The sequence below is a fragment of the Aulonocara sp. 'chitande type north' Nkhata Bay genome, linkage group LG13, assembly GCF_057382095.1.
Source record: "Aulonocara sp. 'chitande type north' Nkhata Bay isolate Kocher_YH1m ecotype deep benthic linkage group LG13, A_spYH_male_GT1.1, whole genome shotgun sequence".
NCBI classification, from domain to species: domain Eukaryota; kingdom Metazoa; phylum Chordata; class Actinopteri; order Cichliformes; family Cichlidae; genus Aulonocara; species Aulonocara sp. 'chitande type north' Nkhata Bay.
The window spans coordinates 16,691,427-16,713,815 of NC_141356.1; the positions used below are offsets into that span (position 1 = coordinate 16,691,427).

Here is a 22,389-nt window from a genome sequence, read left to right on the forward strand (position 1 = left end):
AAACTTACACTCTTCCTGCACAGTTGGCTGAAGAAAGAACCACTGTTGGCACAATCAACACAGAGCCCACAATAACAAAAGAAGCTCTGCTACTACTGATTAGACTCCATGTGTGGGGAAAAAAGGCTTACAAAGACAGAGCTGCAGAGATACAGGCTGTGGTGAGAGGCAAAGCATGAGGAGCAAAACAAACATACAAATCAAGGGTCGTATAACCGCACAAGCAACAGTTTTCAATTTCAATAAATCTGGTTATAATTAATTACTTAGTGATCAGACTTCCTGCTGATATCTCACTTTAGTTTGGTTTCATAATTTCCTCTGGCTATAATCTATAAACAGATTATATTTATGGCCAAATGGGGCAAATCTCAGTTGGGGGTATGCCGCTTTGCTCTCTCGCTCCTTCCCTTTGTGTTTTTTGGGCTGAGAAAAATATATTTGCACATAAAATGATCCCGTGGTGCAGCATTAGAGATGCTATAGTCATTAAAAAAATGAAATAGTGTTCACTGTGTAATTTTGAGTATTTTTTCAAAAACAATTAAGCGATTAAAATGGCATAAAATCCAAAATGAAAATTTTTACTTGGCAACAGGGGAAGCAAATTAGCATTTCTTTGCTTTCAGGAAGAAGTTAGGAGAAGGATGTTTGCCTCTGTCTCTCACTGCTGTCCCTTTCTTTCAGCAGGCCTGCCGTCCCCTGTGTTATTTATGAAATGAGGCCTTCGCTGACATGTGGGCAGACACACAAAGCGTCGTTTAGCACCGGGTCATTTGTCACATCAGAGCATTCCTTGGCACATGCAGGGAGGCTCCCTGTAATCTGTCAGAGTCAAATGTAAAGAGGCGACACAGAGCAGCAGGATCAGCAGACGCCCTGCTGTCAAATCGACTGTGACCCTAAACCCCACATTGTTCTCAGTTAGCAAATTCTTGTCTGAATGAAAGCTGAGCCAAAATACTGTTTTGCATCATGATGGGAAAAGACGCGAAGGCTTTTATGTCAAGATTACAGCAAAAGCAAAAGGTAAGCTCAATTTAAGATCACCAAACGAACAACAAAAATAGGAAAACAAACTAATAATATACTATCTAACGACAAGGAGGAAGACAGAAGACAAGAAACATCAACCACAGCTGAAAAGGCAAAAGTAAAGTAAAGCAGGACATAAAAACAGAACAAAACACATGAGGGATCTGTTTTCTACTGAGAGAAGTGACCTGGAGGTATCTGCTGGTCTGTAGCTGAATCCTCCAAACACTAAGGAAAGGTGCAGTACATCTTTTATGACCTACTTTACCAGAGGCTCCACTGAACCATCCTTTATGAAAGGAAAAGAGATCAAATCATTCCACAGTTCAAAGTGACGCACTGTCTTACAAAAAAAAAAAAAAGCAGTTAATGTTGCGTTTTCTATTTCCTGCCATAACCTGCAGATATTTTTTAACGCACGGGTGAACTGTGAACTATGATTGTATTACAAAAACATTTTTTTAAGAAACCACCTTTACAATAGATAAAATGTCTACGTGGAAAAAAAATGTTTTACTTTTTTTTTAACTGTAAAAAATTGTAGTTATATAGCTAGTACTTAAGGGCCAACTTAAGCTTCCTTCAAACTTGTTCTCTTTTAGTTGTCCTAAGCGGGCTTTCTGATGATCACTGTGCCTCTGCTAATGTCACTCTGTTTGATTTATTTGCTCTTATTCTTGTAGGCTCATTCTGAGATGGTCTGTCCCCACCAAATCATTCAGCTGCATGTCTGCCCTCCATCGTCTTTTGCCTCCTGGAAAAATCTGGCCAGTCACTCCCATTTTAGACTAATTCAGTTCAAACATTAGACGCTTCAGAACTTACCAGCAACATGGATCAACCTCCTTCTATTTCTGACACAAGTTGTCTCCTGTGCTAAGACCCTGAATTCCCCAGTTGCTAATGAATAAACGTTTTAAACTGGACGCTTAAGATTTAAGAAGGATGTTGTCGTTTCAGCACAGCAGGCTTAATCCACTGTCATGTTATTAAAGAGGCTAGAGTAAACAGAATCGGATTTTCTGCACATCATTCTGCCTCGACCGCAAGACATTTTCCATCAAATTCAGGTAAAGTGAGTAGGAAAATACACAGAATATCACTAAAGAACATGATAGGCACACAGAGAAAATAACTATAGGATTAACAGGAAACTAAAGAAAACCATTGGGACTGTGATACTTTATAACATACTGCATCATAGCCTAATCCAGAGAGGCTTATATTTCCAAAATTAGAAAACAGTTGTTGTGCTCAGAGTTTTAAACAATCCTGCATATTATCATAAACAGGTATTTAGAGGTTGAGTAACGTGTTGTCACAGGAAAAATTATTTTTCAGGTTTTACGAGCTGAAAAATGAAGGTCCACTAAAAACTGCAGCATCATCAGCACTCGGCAAGAAGTTGTTGGTTTCAACGCGACCAGCTTGTTGGTGCCTTTCTGTGTGGAGTTTGCATGTTTTCCTGTGTAAGCGTGGGTTCTCTCTGAGTAATCTGGCTTCCTTCTACAAACTGAACACAGGCATGCAGTTAGGTTCGTTGGTTAAGTGTAAGAAAATCAACTGTCTCTTTGATGCATATTTATCAATAAACCGTTTAACACAAATACAGTTACACTAGCTTTTTATCTATTACGTATGGAGTCAAACTTTTACTATTCAACCAGCTCCAGAGAGAAAAATAGAAAAATAAAGAGCACCACCATCCTACATGTGTCTCATAACCCGGAGCAACATCTAAAAGGATAAGATATCAATTTCCTGTTATTATACCCATATCTTTTCTGAGATTTATTTAATCTGCCTCATATTGGATTTCCCTCAGCAGTGCTGGCCTCCTTCTTTCTGCATTTACAGGCCTGTGGTTAACAGGGGTGTGTGAAGCATTTGCAATGGTGTGCGTGTGTGTGTGTGTGTGTGTAGATGAGGGTTTACTGATTTCTGATGGGCAGTGGGTGTTTTATTTCCTCTTAACATGTGAAAGACAACTCCTCCTCCAGAAGATGGAGGTCTCATCTTCATTAGTACAAACCTGAGGGTGAAGCTCTGCTGTAGATCCAGGCTTTCAAGCAGGGATGTGTCCACAAGGGGAGGGGAAATACGACTGCTCCCTCTGGTGCTACCCACCACCACTGATGTTGGATGAAAACATTAATGGGATCTTTTTTGTACAATGTAGTACAAAGTAGTGTGGTTTTAATGTAGCTGCACCCTATTTATGTCTTTTTTAAGCTGATTTCTGTTTCTGCTGTTTTCTTGTATATTGTAGATACAAAAACTGTAATTTATCAACTAATATTGTCTCCCCCATTGAATAAAAGTCCTACATCATAACATAACTTAAAGAATTCATTGTACTATAATATTCCAATAGAGCACTTTGCTCTCAGACTGTAGGCTTTTTTGTGGTTGCTAGAGTTTGGAAAAGTAGATGGGAGGCAGAGCATCAGGCTCCTGTCCTGTGGAACCAGCTCCCAGTTTTTGTTCAGGATATTTCAGATTAGAAATAATCTAATCTAGAATAATCCCAGCAGCATATAAGATACTAACCTGTTGCAACATTATCATGTTAATTATCATGATCCAGTAAAATATATGACTTTGCATAATGAGAACAGGCCCCCCCAAAATACATACAGACAAAAGATGCATATATGTAGACTACTCCATAATAAAGACTTTAACTGATCAAGCACACACATCCATACATATGCAATAATACTAAGTGCAATAATCCTTTCTGTCATCGTTGTATTTTTACTCAGTTGTATATAGTATTTGTATTCTATTTTTATCTTATTGTATATTTATTTTATTTTATTCTACTATATATATAGTATTTTATTTTATTCTATTCTGTACAGTTGTGTACTGTATTTATTCTTGTTGTATTCTAATTTTTGCCTCATAACTTTTGCACTGTCCACTTCCTGCTGTGACAAAACAAATTTCCCAAGTGTGGGACTAATAAAGGTTATCTTATCTTATCTTATCTTATCTTACATGTTTTTAATGTTACTTATTACATACAGGGACAAAATACTTGTTTCCCCATTTTGCAAAAAGCTATTTTTATGTGTATAGCTGAAACCCACTAAAAAGGAGGAATGTGTTACTGTATACTGCATTTAAATGCCACATCGTTTTGCAAACTGCAGATATTTGACTTCCCAGATGCTTGATGGTGACTTGAGGAGGTCTGGGGACAGCAGCAGCAAACCCATCCTATGAAGGATTAAAGGATGTGTTTGATGGATGTAGGATTTAACAGGGGCGATAACAACAGCAACAACAACAACCTAGAAATGCCTCATGAATGAGTAAACAGGCACAAAAATGCCACCAATGGCTGATGTCTGGAGGCGTTTCTCCAGCCTTCAGTCATCCAAGCGGCAGAGCAAATGATGGAGAGGAGAGGATCAGTGAAGTCAGCCTGAACCAAGACAGGATGTAGGGGCATCAACCTTCAAAATAAAACACACCTTGCGCAAAAACTTGATAAGCAAGTTTGAGGAATAGCTTATAATGATATCATTAAAATATTACTGAAGAAATATTGTCGGTATAACTGTATTTTTTAACCCTTATTCTATATTTTTTGTCTTGTTTTGATTTTATTTGTCTGTAATTTTCTTATCTTTTAAACTTATTTGTTTTGAATTTCAATTTATTTTCAGTCCATACAGTTTAGAGGCAGGATTACATAAGTTTACTCTTCGTCCTACTCCTTTTCCAGTATGTAAACTGACCGGTCATAATGTTGTTGATGGCAGTTCAGTATCCCTTTTCTTGTTTATCTGTTTACAATGCTCTTTTGTTACTTATTTGTGTTTTCTTTTTCTTTTACATGTCTAAAATCAATCAAAATGTTTAGTTTGAATTTTACGCACTATTAGTTTTAATCTTTTTAAATGCTCATATTGTAAGGGATACTTGTGGGGGAGGTGGGGGATCAGATCAGCTTTTGCACTAAAAAAGACTTACAGCCAAGTGAACTTTTTATATAATAATAATAATAATAATAATAATAATAATAATAATAATACTATGTTTATTTATTCCTATTATAATTTAGTCTCCTTGGCTTGTAATAATGATTGATTAATAGACTCATTGAAGAGTATCCTTGTCCTTTCAATTATCCTGAAAATGCAGCTTCGTCTAACGGAAATCTTTTAGGACCTCGCCTAACTTTATGCACTTTTCAGATAAACAGATCAGTCAAAGTATCAGTAACTATCGGACTACTTAACTAAGAGGATCCCTGCTGCCAGGGATCGGTTCACTTTGCTTCAGTTTAGCTGCGGGACAGCCGTGAATAAACGCCGGTTTTTGAGTTCCGGGGGTTGCGCTTACCTGAGGAGCAGAGTACCAGGCTACGGTTTCCGCTCGTGCCGTGTTGTGGTGACTAGCCGTGGTCACTAGCAGGGCTAGCTAGCTGTATGACTGGTGTTGCTGCAGCATAGAGAAAGCGGCAATTAGCCAGCAAGCAGGCTACTCTCACTCGTCTGTTTTCTTGGTTCTCTTTTTAAGACAGTTCGCCATCTCTGCTGATAACACATTATGTGCTGGGTGCTGCAGTAAGGTGAGTGTCACACAGCCTCAGGAGTTTCACATGTAAAGTCGTTAGCCTGGAAGCTGAATCACCCCGGTTAGCGGCGGACAGCGGCGCAGACTACTCCCTGGATTCCCGAGGAATTCCACTAATTTGTCCGTGTTTAAAACGTGTTTTAGTGGGGTCTCATTTTCAGGTGGTGCATGTTGTTGCAGCTTTTGTTAACTGTGTGGTTGAAAGAGCTTGTTTTAGTGTGATGTCAGTGCTTCTCTTTCATTATTTCATTGCAGAAATTCAAATTTTATTATCAAACATGCTAGCAAATAGCCCCCCCCCCCCCCCCCCCCCGACACGCCGTGTTGGCAGCATTAAGTGCTGCTGCATTCTTATACATGAACAAAGTGCTCTGCAGATAAACTGTCTTGTTGTAACATTTGCAGAGCTTAAGCCAGTGATAACGGAGCAGCTGCTTTACGTAAATTGCATCTCTATAACGTTTAGTGGGTTTGTGACATAGTCAAAGATACTCCGGGCTTTTCTGTGTTTCTCTACCGACTGTGTCTTTTCCCCTCCTTTCTTTTGCAGGAAGGTCAGCAGATGGAAAAATGATATTTATACCCAGTGGATTACTCATCACGCCTTTCGAAATTGTGGAGTGCTTTTCTCCTTAGCATCATGCGTTTCTACAAATCAAGCCTAGTCTCCTGCTGCAGAGATTTCACCTCCTTACGTTTGGATTTATCCGCCAGTTTTTAAAGACGGTCCTTATCATCTTCTTCTTCTTTTTAGTGTCGTTCTTGTTATTATTTTTAAAGTGCTTCCGGTAAAACATTAACTATGTGTCTATGCGGGTTGGATATGCTCAGATAAACACAAGCGTGAAGTCGTGCGAAGGGAAGCCCAAAGAAGGAAGTCCAGGACGGGATAGGCACGCAGAAACTACCCCGCATCCCAAAGAAACATGGCCTCGGTGTGGAAGAGACTGCAACGTGTGGGGAAGCATGCGTCTAAATTCCAGTTCGTGGCTTCCTATCAGGAACTAATGGTGGAATGTACTAAGAAATGGTGAGTTTTTAGCGACCACATTGCTGTCATTGAAGCCTAGTGAAAACTCTCTCTCGCTCTCTCTCTCTCGCTCTCTCTCTCTCTCTCTCTCTGTGTGTGTGTGTGTGTGTGTGTGTGTGTGTGTGTGTGTGTGTGTGTGTGTGTGTGTGTGTGTGTTTGGAATGTCGAGCTTGTTCCTGGTGGCCATAATTCACACACACATACACTCACAGTCTCCTTGGTGTACAGGCATGCAGGGAGGAGCCCGGCTGGCTTTTAAAATGTTTCTTTTTTTCTTGTGTATCGATGTGGATTTGATGCAGTAGAGAGATTTCACTTCAACCAGATGTGCTGGCTTCACTCCCCTTCTCTTCCTCCGCTCACTCCTCTGTTGATATTCTTGAGCAAACCACTAGCAGCTCTAGGGATGCTTTTGGGAATCTCAGCTTGACCTCCAAACTCACCATATATACAAATTATTAATATAACCAGTTAAGTCTCATTCACAGGAAAAATCTAATGGTTAATGTAAACAGTCACATAAATACAACTCAAGAACAGTGTAAGTTGATGAACTCCAGACACACAACCTTTTTTAAAAAAGGTTGTGTGTCAGATTAAGTTTACATGAAGTCACATTGATCAACAGGAGACTGCAGCCTTTAAAAGTGACTTAAACTCTTGATTATGGTTTTTACACATGTATGTACAGAGATGAGAGGGAACCAGCCCAAGTAGAAAACCAAGCAAATAGCTAGGAAAGTCTGCAGACATACAGAGAACAGTGATGTACATGATTTCCACAGCGATTGATAAAACATGTAGCTGCTTGTCAGAGGTGTTATTAAGTAGCAGATCATCGTACTCTGATAAAGGTTTAAAAAGTAGCAGAAATCAAGTGTTTACTCCCATTTGAGAGAGAAACAGGATAAGTTGAGATTTAGTCTGGACTCCAGTATTAGGTGTTTTAAATCAGCGGTCCCCAACCTTTTTTGCACCACGGACCGGTTTATGCCTGACAATATATTCACGGACCGGCCTTTAATGGATCGCGGATAAATACAACAAAATAAAACTAGTACCCGTACCGAAAAAAATAAGATTTATTCATAACACACATGAAAAGACCCAGGAAAACAAAGTTAACAATCAAAACGATAACAAAATAACGCTGAAAACCGATTAAAAACCCTGAAAACCATACTTTTCACACCTGAGCCTCAACTCTCGCGGCCCGGTACCAAACGACTCACGGACCTGAACGGGTCCGAGGACCGGGGGTTGGGGACCGCTGTTTTAAATGCCAAGCTGTGATCTACACCATTTGAGTTTCAGCCCTTTGTGCCTTTTTTGCTTTTTAGGATGATGAGGTGCTTTTGCCATTAACAGATGCCAATGAGAAGTCATTAATTACAGAGTTTCTTAAAATTAAATGCACTGCTTTTCCTTTTGTGAAGTTGCCAGCTTTACTGCACAGGAGTGAAAATAATGTTTGAACCGTACAGATTTAAAATGATATTAATTGGTAGTGTAAATTTATAAATTTACATGTAAAGGTAATAGACATCTCATTCTATGTACCATCAATGTTCTTAATAGATCAGTCATTACATGAGAAGAATAATTTAACCAGAAGTAATACTTTCTGTTGTGTGTCAGGTTTTAAAGGGTGCCTTTTGAGGCGTGTCTTTCACAAGTCTTGGCTTATAGGACTTGTACATATCTATAAACAAAAAAACATTTTCACTTGTGTGTAATCATACTGGCATCACCACAGCAAGAATGCTGGTTATTGAATTAATAATTAGACTGTTTTGCAGGCAGGTCCTTGCAGGCTTTAAAACCATACTAAGACATCCATACCCTTAAGTGACACGAATCTCATCCCTGCTTCTTTTAGTCAGATGTGAACGCTGTTAGAAATATGACAAAAATGATCTGCACACTTGCATACTCTGCAATAGTAACATACATGCAGTGTTTTTAATCGGTTAATATTGTTTAGTTTTAGTTTAGTGGCTCATCTTGTGGTTGTATGCCAGAAATATTTGAATCTATGAAAGAGGCGGACGAGCTGTGCTTTTAGATGTGGAGATGAAGTGGAGAGATAGGTAGATACGTGCTACAGTTATGCCTGGAGCTGTGTGCCCTGTAACGAGGGAAAAGCTTGGGCTTGTAAGGTAAAGATGTAGCCTGCAGACACAGATTCTCAAGTAGCGTGCCGTAGGCGTGACTAACACAGCCCCACAGAGCTTCGACCTGGGACAGATGTTAACGTGTTGGAGAAAGGAATGACAAAAATGTACCTCTCTTCCCAGAGCAAAGGGTGGGTGGGCTCAGCTCAGTGTCAGTAGTACACTTTGTTTTGCAGTCTTGAGAGGTGCTTTCATCTTATGATATGCCAGAAATGTGTATACAGAGCCATTTGTTGTTATATAATACAGTTCTTATCTATAGGTAATCAGCACTGCAGTGATTTATTGATCCTTAGAGATCAAGTGCTTTTGCATTTTGCTCAAAGCTGTGAAGATAAGTTGAACCCAAATTCCTGTGTTACAGCAGTCACAATTGTAGACACAATCTGTAACCAAACTGCTTAAACAGTTTTCAACCAGTTTCTTTCTTGTATTTGTATATAGGCATATGAAACATTATTGTGTGTCAGATGCACCAGTTTTTGTCAAATTAGTGTATCAGTCATTCTTGTGGCCAGAAAAACTCTTTTAAATGTATCAGGTGAGCAGTCACTTCAGGGCTGTAGTGGGGTGTTTCAATCATATTAGAAGCAGCCCCCAGAGCTCAAATGGTTCATAACGTCTTAAAAAAAAACAAAGCCAAAAACCAACTGAACCAAAAAAAAAGCCCATAGTTCTTTTTAATTTTCGTAATCAATAACAGGAAGAAAAAGGCTGAATGCTTACTTTGTGTCAGTACTCCTGCATGTGCCTGTATGTACACGTGTGGGTGATTTGTGCTTAGTGTGAAATATAAAAGCATTTCAAATATTCAAAGGCTTAGTAGAGTAATCTCTACAATCTTGATAACTGGACTTCAAATAGTCACTTCAAGGACGTGTTTTCCTTCATGTTGAACTCCTTTGCCTCAGGCTGCTTGCTGCTTCTTGTCACATGATCTTTGGTTGAGCTTGAATAATCTTCAAATTTTATAAAGAATACATGTTTTAACTGAAAGTTTGTACACATTTTTCATTGTGCCAAGTTTTTATGTAAATGAGTGTACTTCTATTGTCTGATTTATTTATTTTTAAATTTCTGTTTCTCTTTGAGTGGAGTTTAATTTCCTCAGGCATAAACCACATTTTTTGTTTATTAAAATATCAGTAAATACCAGTGATATGAACCAAAAAGCAAATAGGAAGAATGTGTGTGATATAGGGATGGTCCCCGTGAATAATTTATTAGTTGCCCTTGAAAGCTTAGGTGTAACCTTTGACTGTCTTTTCTGAACTGTGCGGTTTCTGTCATATTTCAGGCCTGCTTGTAGAACAAAATGACTAGGTTTGCATCAAAAGTTGATGAGGGTGGGGTCTGCCTATTCAGCTACCATTTTTGTTGCTGTTTTTATTCACACTGATTTGATCGAAAGCATTGCAGCGGCTGCAAACAATATCATCTGCAAATTATGCCGGGCGACAGTAATAGCAAAGAGACGAAGCACTTTTGGAATATGGGGAAAGCCAAAAACTGCGCTTCCTCCACTTCCGTACCATTGATTCATTAATGCTGAATTCTCTCTTTGTTTTCTTTGAGAAAATTAAAGGATTTTAAGTGTGCCTTATAGTGTGTAGAATACGTTATACAGAAGAAAAGAATATATCGTGATATATATCGTTACCGCACATGCTTCAAATTATAACGTGATATGGATTTTAGGCCATATCGCCCAGTCCTAACACTGATTGATACTGAGGTGCTAAAACCCCAGTTAAACAGGTGGGAAAAAGAAAACTAAAAGTTAGGCAGCATTCAGAAATTTGTCAAAACTAAGTGTAATGTAATGGAGTTCCATTTAAAAATTGTATGTGTGTATATAGGATCCATTTGAAAGAATTAATAGTCATAATATCATTTAAATGTGGTTGAAATGTACTTAAGGTCAGATTAGTTTGTGGAGTTCAGTCTCTGCTACCCAGATCTTGCAGTAAAATTCTTCTTAAATAGGTTGGAAAAACAGTATAAACTTAAATCAACTCATATGCTTAAATTTTAGTGTCTTATTCACTAATTTCATGTATTATTATGTTTTCATATTTTGAGAATTGTGTAAGAATTTAGGGCATCTGAGGATATTGATTCTCTTGTCACGTGTTTTTATCATCCACTCAACTAGTCATGCTGACATGTCTGCTTTTTTTCCCTCTACAAAGGCAGCAGGTGAGGTCACAGTCGGCTTAAAAACAGCTTTAGCTGTGTAAAGATATAATCTGTTTATTTGCACACTGAACATTTTATTATTTTTACTGGTTTACCCACCATCAGATGGGGGAAGGAAGTAAAGCCATAATGCTTCCCCAGACTACATTGACAGAAACAGTAATTCAACCTTTCATAACATGGGAGGAGTTCAAGTATTGCTGCCTTGAATTTTTATAAAGTTTATTGTCTGACTTTGGTTATTTAGCATATTAGTTTGCATCCAGAGTAACATGTTAAAATGCAGAGAAGAGAAATATCTGTTTTCTGTGAAAGACAGATTTTTTTTTTTGTGCGAGTCAGGGTACCTTCTTTCTTACTGTGGCTCCCAAATCCTGCAGATTTGCAAACTGTCGACTCTTACATGTAGTTTTAGTATTTGGTTCACAAATGCCTTCAATGAGTTATTCCTGATTGTTGGACAGGTGTTGTCTCCTTTCTTGCTGAAGGAGAATATGGAAAGTGAGCTTTTTAGGTACATTGAGAAAGGGATATAAATTCTAAATGTCTTCTGAAATCATGTTGGTAAGTTCTAAAGCATCAATATATTACACAGCCCGAATTTGTCGTCCGCTTTTGTCAGTTGAATTGGTGATACAGCCTGTGAAAAAGCGTTCTACCTGTTAAACCCAACCACATCAATCATTTTACACTTTTGGATCATTTCCTGTGTGGGAAAGTTTGCTGCTAATGTAAGCAGAAATGTGATTGATGGAGTTTTCTTTCCTGTTGTTATATTTTTTTAAAGTGATTTCAAGCCTTTATCTGTGCCCTTGTTGCTCTATCTGATTGATTTCTGCAGCTCAGGAAGTTAGAACATCACTCACACAGCCGTTTCAGACTGCAGGATCAATGCTGACGAACCATTTAAAATTTAATGAATACACTGTTTTTCTTTGCCAGGGAAATGAGACACCATTCAGTCTTGCAGCAAGACTGTTCTGTCTTTAGATGAAATATTTACATTAGTATCACTTGCTTTTCATTCAAAGCAGGTAATTATGATGCGTAATAAGTGGCAGGAAGTTTGTAACTTATAATTCTTTTAGAGAATGTTTTTTAACATGTTTTTTTTGTGTGCTTTTGTCTGTGAATATTTATGAATGTAGATGTTTTGTGGCCTTTTGGAGGCTTATATGTGCTTGGGACATTTCTCTGACGGCTGATAATCTATAATTTTGGTAATCTCCTGGTGACAACATAGAGTAGCTTGGAGACTTTCACACGCTCACTGATCAGGTGATGTGACCTGGGTGGGTTAGATCATTATTTGCCTTATACTATATTATAGGTTGTACAGTCTCTCTCACTTTCTCACAGTTAATCTCACATTAATTGAGTGTGACATTAATTTGCCCCTCTGTGTGCTTTTCTAAACCACTGAGATTAACAGCTTTTCTATCAGAAAACATGGTATCATATTGGCTGTAAATTTAAGCTTTTAATCAGCCAGTTTGTGTTATTTCAGACCCTAAATATACAAAGTATTACCTGAATGAGTACTGTAGGTCTTGCAGACCCACACAGAAGACGTGGGAGTTGCACACTGCAATCAGCACAGAGACATTATTGATTACATGGTTGGTCTGTCTTGCTCATGCAAGCATGGCTAATCATCACTTCTTCCCTCACACCCACGTGACATAACAGGGAATGTTCAGTTCTGAGGAAGAAGCTTCATATCAATCAAAGACTGCACACATACCCTGAAGGCATACGTCCACACTTTTATAGGAATTTAGACATTTTGAACACACACAGACACTCTTATCAGGTAAACACAGAGACAAGTGGATTTTCCCATCTGCTTTGGGGAGACAAGGGGTCCTGCTGCAGATCCAAGCAGCAGAAGAATTTATCATAGAAAGCACTTTATAGATTCTTTGTTTTTCTGGCTTTCATTGGGCATTTGGTGGAGATGACTATGCAAGCATGAATAGACAGTCAAGGCATTGCTGAACATGAGATACCTTTATTTGACAGAAATCTTTGGGTTTTTTTTCTGGTTAATGTTGACAATTTTTGAGCAGAAGTGATGGGTGTGTGCATAAATTCCCTATTAACTTTATATCAGCCATTGGGCTGATTGCGACACATTATATAGCTGGTTAACATCCATTGCTTGCTGTTTGACCCCTAGGGCACAAAATGCTCTACTTATAACTTTTTCTTCACTTCCTTGATGCAGCAGCATAAAGTGTCTCATGAATGTCTGAATAGTGATAAAATGTTTTGTAGTTATCAAATTCAATAATTCGGTGTCACTGAATTAGGCAGTAGAAACTGGTACAGCTTGACAGGTTGGTGGTTTTTCAGGTAGGGCTTTGGATGACAAGATGAAGAAAGCATTTGGAGATTTTCATAGCCTTTTTGTTGTTGTTGTTGTTGTTGTTGTTGTTGAGGGATCTGCAAACTGACTTTGACTGTGTGTTAGCCACAAACGTCATTTTTTTTCTTGGCTAGTATTTGGTAGAACTTGGTATAGGGTAAAATTCAATCACTTTTAATAAGTGGATAATCACACGTTACAAAACTGGTTAAAGCAATAATGTTATTCCAGTGCTCAGGATTTTCCTTTGGTTCATACTTTATTATAATAATAATTATTATACATTAATCAGGCTCTTATTGTTCGAATCAGTTTGTGGTAGTGGGCACTGAAAAGAAATTTAAATTTGAAGTGTCTTTGTAAGCATGAAATGCAGTGGAAGTGGTGTTCTTAACACAGTTATTATGTACTTGAGTGTTGTGAAATGCGTGAAGTGTAGAAATGAATTCCACAGTTGAAGCATCTGGCTGACAGTTGACTAATGGCCAACCTTTTCAGTGGAAATGACCAGCGTGCGTTAGGCTGTGACATGTTGTCTTCTGCTGAGCGTGTGTGCATTATGGCGAGCGTCCATCTCATTTCTCTGCCAGAGAAACCTCTTCTTGCCAACTTGTCTGACGTGGCTCTCCATTCTCTTTAAATCTGAAGGCCTTGACAGATTCCCGAGTATAACTTTGGCACCAGTAGAGGGTTTTTATTGCCAGGTTGTAGTAGAGAGCTGTCATTTCTCTTGTCCGGGAATTTTGGATGAAACCATAAAATCTGGATTGTCATTATGTTTGAGGTTTTGGGAAAAATAACTCTGTCCCTGGATTGAATTTACTTAATTGCAAACATCTCCTTTGTTTTTGTTTCAGTTTTACGATCCATGCTTGTTTATTTAGAAACACACAAGTAAAATGTAAAATTATAGCAAATGTAAAGCAATTTTTATGTTTAGTGCTTGAGCTTTTTATTATTGAAGTTTATCGCCTCTTTTTCTAATTCTGATTCTTCTATTTTCTTGCCCCAAGCTCACTGATGTCTTCTGGGTTAGCTTTCACAGTGAAATGACTGCTTTTCTCTCCATTTATCTTTCCTCTCCATTCTTTCCCGATTACTTTATCTTCCTTCGTCTGTCGCACCTCAGTTGCTTTTCTTTTTGAGGGGGGCTTGCTTTGCAGTAGAATTCACCCAAGTGTTGTTGTTCTGTGCTGCAATCATGAGACAAAAACGGGGCATTTACACACTCCTCCTACGCACACTAATAGACATGAAACATTGCAGGGTTGTGAAGTAGTCAATGGGGTGTAAAATGTGATAAACTCTGCTGGTGTGTTTCACTTTGCTGCTGTCAGCCAGAAAAAAACACACAGCCCTGAAGACTGCTCATCATTTATCAGCCTGCAGAGCACTGCTGCAGCATCTGCAGGCTGATTCATACTGTGTGTGTATCTGGAACTGTACAGTTCGTACAGTTTTAAAACGCGGTTTTGGAAAATATAGTTGACATAGGTGGAATTTAGGATCCTCTCTTGCAGTACAAAGTGGTTTTTTTTTTCCCCCCTCTGGGTCTCTTTGGATGATTTGCTTCGTTGTCCAATCATAGCACCCTGTGGGGTTGCCAATGACCAGTGGCATTACAGCCAGGGTGGTGCAGCAGAGGAGGTTAATGTGCAGTCAAACACACCAAACTCAATAGTCTGTGGGTAAAAGAGAAACACACCTATTGAAAGTTTGTCACCTTCAGCATAAAGCTACATTTACATTTTGACATGCAGTGGTGAATGATTTAGCTTTACCACAATTAGTTAACATAAGTGAATTGATGTCGGCTGAACAGTTTCAACAATATTGGGTCACAAGATTCATTTGGTGCACATGGGGATCCAAGGCTGACCTGTGTGGTTGGATACAACAGACAAGCTGTTGGAAAGCTGAAAGTGGCAACAGTGACAACGTGAGCATTAGAACTGGACCACGGAGCAATGGCAGAAGCTGGCTTGGTCTGATGGATCATGCTTTCTTTTGCATCACATGGATGGTCAGGGTTATGTGTTTGTGTCTGTCGCTTACCTCCGGAAAACCTGGCACGCGATGCTGGTGGAGGCATTGTGACGCTCTTGGCAATGTTCTGTAGGGACACCTCGGGCCCTGCCGTCCTGCCATGTGCATGTTACTTTGACATGTACCTAAGCATTGTTGCAGAGCCTACTACCAATTAAGCATATTAGGTGATGTGCATCTCTGTAATGAGAAGGGGTGTGGTCTAATGACATCAACACCTTATATCAGGTGTGCATAATTATTAGGCAACTTCCTTTCCTTTGGCAAAATGGGTCAAAAGAAGGACTTGACAGGCACAGAAAAGTCAAAAATAGTGAGATATCTTGCAGAGGGATGCAGCAGTCTCAAAATTGCAAAGCTTCTGAAGCGTGATCATCGAACAATCAAGCGTTTCATTCAAAATAGTCAACAGGGTCGCAAGAAGCGTGTGGAAAAACCAAGGCGCAAAATAACTGCCCATGAACTGAGAAAAGTCAAGCGTGCAGCTGCCAAGATGCCACTTGCCACCAGTTTGGCCATATTTCAGAGCTGCAACATCACTGGAGTGCCCAAAAGCACAAGGTGTGCAATACTCAGAGACATGGCCAAGGTAAGAAAGGCTGAAAGACGACCACCACTGAACAAGACACACAAGCTGAAACGTCAAGACTGGGCCAAGAAATATCTCAAGACTGATTTTTCTAAGGTTTTATGGACTGATGAAATGAGAGGGAGTCTTGATGGGCCAGATGGATGGGCCCGTGGCTGGATTGGATTCTGGAAGACACCTTCTTCAAGCAGTGGTACAGGAAGAAGTCTGCATCCTTCAAGAAAAACATGATTTTCATGCAGGACAATGCTCCATCACACGCGTCCAAGTACTCCACAGCGTGGCTGGCAAGAAAGGGTATAAAAGAAGAAAAACTAATGACATGGCCACCTTGTTCACCTGATCTGAACCCCATTGAGAACCTGTGGTCCATCATCAAATGTGAGATTTACAAGGAGGGAAAACAGTACACCTCTCTGAACAGTGTCTGGGAGGCTGTGGTTGCTGCTGCACGTAATGTTGATGGTGAACAGATCAAAACACTGACAGAATCCATGGATGGCAGGCTTTTGAGTGTCCTTGCAAAGAAAGGTGGCTATATTGGTCGCTGATTTGTTTTTGTTTTGTTTTTGAATGTCAGAAATGTATATTTGTGAATGTGGAGATGTTATATTGGTGTCACTGGTAAAAATAAATAATTGAAAAGGGTATATATTTGTTTTTTGTTAAGTTGCCTAATAATTATGCACAGTAATAGTCACCTGCACACACAGATATCCCCCTAAAATAGCTAAAACTAAAAACAAACTAAAAACTACTTCCAGAAACATTCAGCTTTGATATTAATGAGTTTTTTGGGTTCATTGAGAACATGGTTGTTGTTCAATAATAAAATTATTCCTCAAAAATACAACTTGCCTAAGAATTCTGCTCTCCCTGTAAACTATAGAGAGGCAAATTCAGTTTGTTATAAATCTCATAATAATGATCATATTAATTTAATGCTATATCGGGTAAATTACATTTTCCGCCTGTTTAACTCTGACTGAAGCTTATATCCTGAAACCTATTAGAAAACATGGCCATGCTGGGATCGGTTCAGCCCCCAGTGACCCTGCTTTGGATAAGTGGCTAAGAAAATGGGTGAATTAATGACTGTGCCATGAGAATAAAGGCATTTTATTTAAAGTGGGAGAGATGTGTTGGAGAGTTAACATTTTTAAGCTGCTGTTTGAATTATAATATGAGAGAAATTAAAACATAAGCAGTTTCATTTGCCAGCAAATTATCTTAAAGACTTTAAAATCTTCTCGTTTTTCTCTCTTCAGTTTGATTCTCAGACAAAATAATTGATTACTCACAAATATCAGCACTGTGACAGTCGCCTGGCTGCTTATCTATCATTAAATTTAGAAATGTATTCACCAGGGCTCCTTGTTTTCTGCTGTGTGCGCTCTTAAGCATGTGATGGTTGTGATTCGTACAGTGTCAGTCACTCCCCGAGGCTGTTGGTGAATGGTGGTGTGGGAAGAAAGGATTTATTACCTCACTTCTCCCACTGAAAGGTAGTTTCATTCTTAATTATTTTGCTCCCAAATTCATGATCTACATGATTCCTGCTGTGCCTGATCTGTGCCTGAGGCTCTTGTTGTGTTTTCCCTTAGAGTGGAAGTAAGATGCATGTTGATCATTATTTGCATTGGTTTCCTACTACCACTGTGATTCATGAAACCCTTTTGTTCTCTGTTTATTTTTTTAAATGAATGATTATATGCAGGGATCTTTTGGTGGGAAGCACATATTCACTCATAACATCTTGCTCTTTGTGTTGTTGTGATATCATCATATGCCAGTGCATCATGGGTTGTTGTGCACAAGTTTACTCTGGCACACCTGACTTCAGCCGTTCATTTTTTTTATCAAAGTAATGAAGCTATGGTTCATGCGGCTGTCATCTGTTTGCTAGTTTGCACTTTCCTGTCACAAACAAGAGAGACACGCCATCTTGTCAACCATTTCCCCGTGTGTAAATGGCTCATTTGTTTCTCTCACTTATTTGATTTTATTTTTATTTTGTCAGTTGCCATTCCCAGAAATTGGGACAACTTACCGTATTTTCACGACCATAAGACGCACTGTACTAAAAGGCGCAGTCTCAGTTATGTGTGCCATTACTGTATTTAACACACACATAAGGCGCACTGGATCATAGGGCGCATACAAGTACCGTATGCGTATTTAAAAATAAAGCGGGAGCAAACCTGAGTTCGATACCTTACTCACATTTTTATTACCAGTAATCGTCATCATCAACAACACACAAGCATACAAGTGTGCGTATTTAAAAATAAAGCAGGAGCAAAACGAAGTTTGGTACTCACATTTTTATCATCAAACCCATGGAAGTCCTCATCCTCTGTGTCTGAATTGAACAGCTGCGCTAAATCTCCATCAAACATGCCAGGTTCACTTTCTTCACTGTCAGAGTCACTTTCCGTGCCGTGCGGCTCCTCGGAAATGATGCCGGCTTTTGCGAAAGCTTGAACAACAGTGCCAGCAGACATGTTAGCCCAAGCATCTACAATCCATTTGCAAATTGTGGCGTAACTCGCCCGGCGCTGCCTTCCACTCTTGGTGAAACTGTGGTCTCCATCGGTCATCCATCGCTCCCAGGCCGCTCGCAGCCTTACTTTGAACGGGCGGTTCACACCGATGTCCAGCGGTTGGAGTTCCTTTGTCAGGCCTCCCGGAATGACAGCAAGCTCACAGTTCATTTGTTTCACTAGTTTTTTCACGTCGGCTGTGAGATGGGCACGCATAGAGTCACAGATTAAGAGCGATGGTGATGCGTGGAAAAAAAAAAAACACCTGGTCTCCTTACATACACCTCCCTCAGCCACTCTTTCATCATTTCCTCATCCATCCAGCCCTTTTCATTTGCCTTAATGATGATTCCTGCTGGAAACTTCTCTTTAGGCAAAGTCTTTCTCTTAAAAATCACCATAGGCGGCAGTTTCTGTCCATTAGCATGGCAGCCAAGCACAACAGTAAAGGAAGACTTTTCGTGCCCCGTTGTGCGTATCGCTAGCGTGCTGGTCCCCTTCTTCTCCACAGTGTGACTCACCGGGATGTCAAAAGTGAGCGGGACCTCGTCCATGTTTGTGATGTGGCTGGGCTGGATGTTTTTGTCCCCGATGTGTTTGCTGCAGTAGGAGCAGAAGATGGCCAGCTTTTCCTTATAATCCGCTGGAAGTTGCTGCGCTACCGTAGTCCTGGTCCGGATGGAAAAATGGCACCGTTTCATAAAAAGTGAAAGTGAAACTGCTTTTAGCCGAATGGTGACCGTCGAAACGCTTCTCCCGCTCGTTCTTTGCTCGATGATCCACTGCTCGAGTCTTTCCTCCAACTCGGGCCACCTCGCCTTATGTCCGCGGAAACTCAGCTGCGTTTTCTTGACCTGCCGGAGCTTGTTTTCTAGCTTCCTCCATTTGCGAACCATCGATTCGTTAATCTTAAATTCTCTTGCCGCTGCTCGATTTCCATGTTCCTCCGCGTAGCTGATGGCCTTCAGTTTAAACTGTGCTTCATAAGCGTGTCTCTTTGCCATTTTCAGGGTTGCGCCCACACTTCACCCTTTAGCGTTCTCATGGTGTTCTCTACTACGTCCTCCTTACAACACACAGGGCGCACTGCGCTATAGGGCGCGCTGTACTTTTTGAAGAAAATCTAAGACTTTTAAGTGCGCCTTATGGTCGTGAAAATACGGTAAACACTGTTTTATTTACCAGAAGTTTCCATACTCTCTGTGCAGAGAGTTTAACCCTTCATCTGCAGGCCAGTGCTGTTAGCCAGCAGCAGCATTTTGTTCCCTTTGCTTCCTGTGCTTTCTCACGGGGTAAGATTTAAAAGACTCTTACCTGACCTCTGTTCCTCAGGGTATGATGGAGCCTTTGATCTCCACTTTCATCCATCCAGCCTACCCACTTTTATTCCTTGTACCTTGCTCTCAGCTAGTCCCTCTTCTCAGCCATGGTAGACCTTTCATAATTGGCCACACTTGACCTTCAGTCTGTTTCTGCAGTTAAGCTCTCAGCTACTGCTGCCTCCACAAAGCTATCCTTTTAAGAAGAGCTCTGAAAAATAATAGCTTCTGGCTTGAAACAACTCAGGCTGTTTACAGAATGGGAAATGCTTCAAAGTAATCTTCATGCTTGATGTCTTTAGGTGTTCAGTGGAAATAATGAAGTCTAGAAGTGTCTGGAAAAATCCTCTGCTTTTCCAATTCACACTCCAGTCTGTAGTTTTTATAGCAGCAAGATCCAGTAAGTAATGAGGTTAGTAAAACAAATGTTTAAATTAGACACTAAAGACTGTAGCTGTTCTGTGTCTTTAGTCTATAAAGGTCATTTTAATTAAAAAAATCCACAAATACATAAAGTTGTCAGAAATACATAACCTGGCATTACAGTAGTCACAAACAAACATTCATGGACTGGCACACAAGCTGATTAGAGAGGTTCTCTAGCTTTCACTCCAGACTCTTGTACTTGGCTTAAGTGCTTTCAGCATTAACTCTGTGTCACTGACCCAGCTTTTGGCTCACACAGACACACTGACTTACTGTTGTATAATTGGAGGTCAAATGACTGGCAGTGCAGGCCAGAAGAGAGAAGGAACAAATTTCAGATTTTATAGGAAAGTTTTTTAGATTTTACAAAATGCACACAGCAAGATGATTATAAAGCACTACTGTGTTGAAAATCTGTCTGTTAGATGTCCTCTTCAAAGCTCAGTTGCAGCTTAAGAGGCGATGTTTACAAGTTGTTTCAGTCTTCTCATTAAAAGGATCAAAATGCCCACAGGAATGAGGGCTGGGTCATTAGTTAGATTTTAATTTCAATTAAGAATTTGGCTTTCAGCAATTATGAAAACAAAACTTTGACATTGATTTTCACTAGGAAGCTCTCTAAAAAGTGAAATTCCTAAGAGGTGGAAAGGTCATTAACAGTTTCCTTCCTTTAGTTCCCCATTACTCTCCTCCTGTCCCTTGTTGTCCTAAGGATGAGTATCCCTGGGCCTTTTTGTTGCAAGAGTCACCCATGCATTTCATGCATTTATTCTTTTTTTTTCTTCTTCTTTTTTTGTTTTTGTTTTACCTTTTAAGATGGAGCCAAAGCGTCAACCCCATCAAACACCTTTAGAATGTGCTCGAACGGAGCTCACAAACCAGGTGCGCTCGTCCGATATTGGTGTCTGACCCCACAACTGCCCTTTTGGATGGATATGCAAAAAAATTTCCACTGATACACTCCAAAATCTTGGAAACTCATTATCGCAACAAGCTTCAACTTAAGAAGGGAAAGTTATACTAGGCTGTTTAATTTGCATGCATAACTATACTCCTCAATATGTTGGGGAAAAAGTACAGAACTCAATAAAATAAAATAAACCCCCAAACAAACCCTTTTGTAAATAAGATTAAATGGACTTACAATATTAAGGAAGCTGTTTTCCAGTGAAAACAGTTCCCTCTCCAAATAATGCTCTCATTGCTGTCTTTACTGAGTCAGAACTTACGAAGTAGGTCGGGTATGACAAATACATTCTTTTGCTAAGCTTTTAATGGTGGGGCTGTTACTGTGTGTTTCTCATTTTGACCAGATCTTTGGCGTTACGCGCTTGTGGCAGTCAGTTAGCGCTGCACCCCTACACTGCATGTCACATGTCAAAGAAGAATTCTCTTCATTGCATTCATCCCTGGGTTTTTTTTTTTTTTTTTTTTATGGCTGGTGGCTCACTACATTTGAGTATGACAGTTCTATTTGGAAAACTTAGTTTTCTAATGTCCTTGATACCACAAACCAGGATACTGTTAAAAATACAGCAAACAAAGAAGAATATTTATCTTTTAGCTGGATAAAAATGGAAATCATTATTTAGTGGACAGCTTTGCTTCTTGCAATTTGCCAAAGTGTCTATTGTGTTTTTAAGATACATGATACTTTATCACTGTGTTTATCACTTGTTTTATTGCAATGCCACCAAAACTTAGCTGTGCCCTGCCCTGCTGTGTGTTTGGGTTTCCTGCACTCTTAGTGTGTGTGTGTGTGTGTGTGTGTGTGTGTGTGTGTGCACGTATACGTGTTGGTTTTAGAACTGTCATGCCAAAATGAAGTGTTTCCTTTCTCCTGCCTACAGGGGAGATATGGCAGCCACAACTTCCTGACACACCCTTCACTTCCAGCTATCCAGGGGGATTGAGGTGTGCAAACAGTGAAGCGCGAGATTATTTGACTGTCTTTGGTTTAAGCTGCACATGTTTTTCTGTGGGGTTATAGATGGTGACATTATTTCACTTTTTGGGAAATCAGCCTCTCATGCAGTTTGTGACCCTTTTTTAAGAATTGATAAGAAAGAA

At 39.7% G+C, this 22,389-nt stretch overlaps 1 protein-coding gene across 6 annotated transcripts in view; it reads left to right on the top strand.

The window, feature by feature from the left end:
* The first annotated feature begins 5,238 nt into the window (after positions 1–5,238).
* The window catches only part of ehbp1 (EH domain binding protein 1), a 162,242-nt gene continuing 145,091 nt past the window's right edge, over positions 5,239–22,389 (top strand). For 5 of the 6 annotated variants that reach the window (XM_086258878.1, XM_086258880.1, XM_086258882.1 and 2 more), the window contains exons 1-2: positions 5,239–5,620; positions 6,176–6,655. In XM_086258878.1, the coding sequence (XP_086115004.1) occupies positions 6,552–6,655 (104 nt within the window). In that variant the 5' untranslated portion in view covers positions 5,239–5,620; positions 6,176–6,551. The remainder of the gene's footprint in view (positions 5,621–6,175; positions 6,656–22,389) is intronic. The other variant, XM_086258879.1, reaches the window with a different exon arrangement.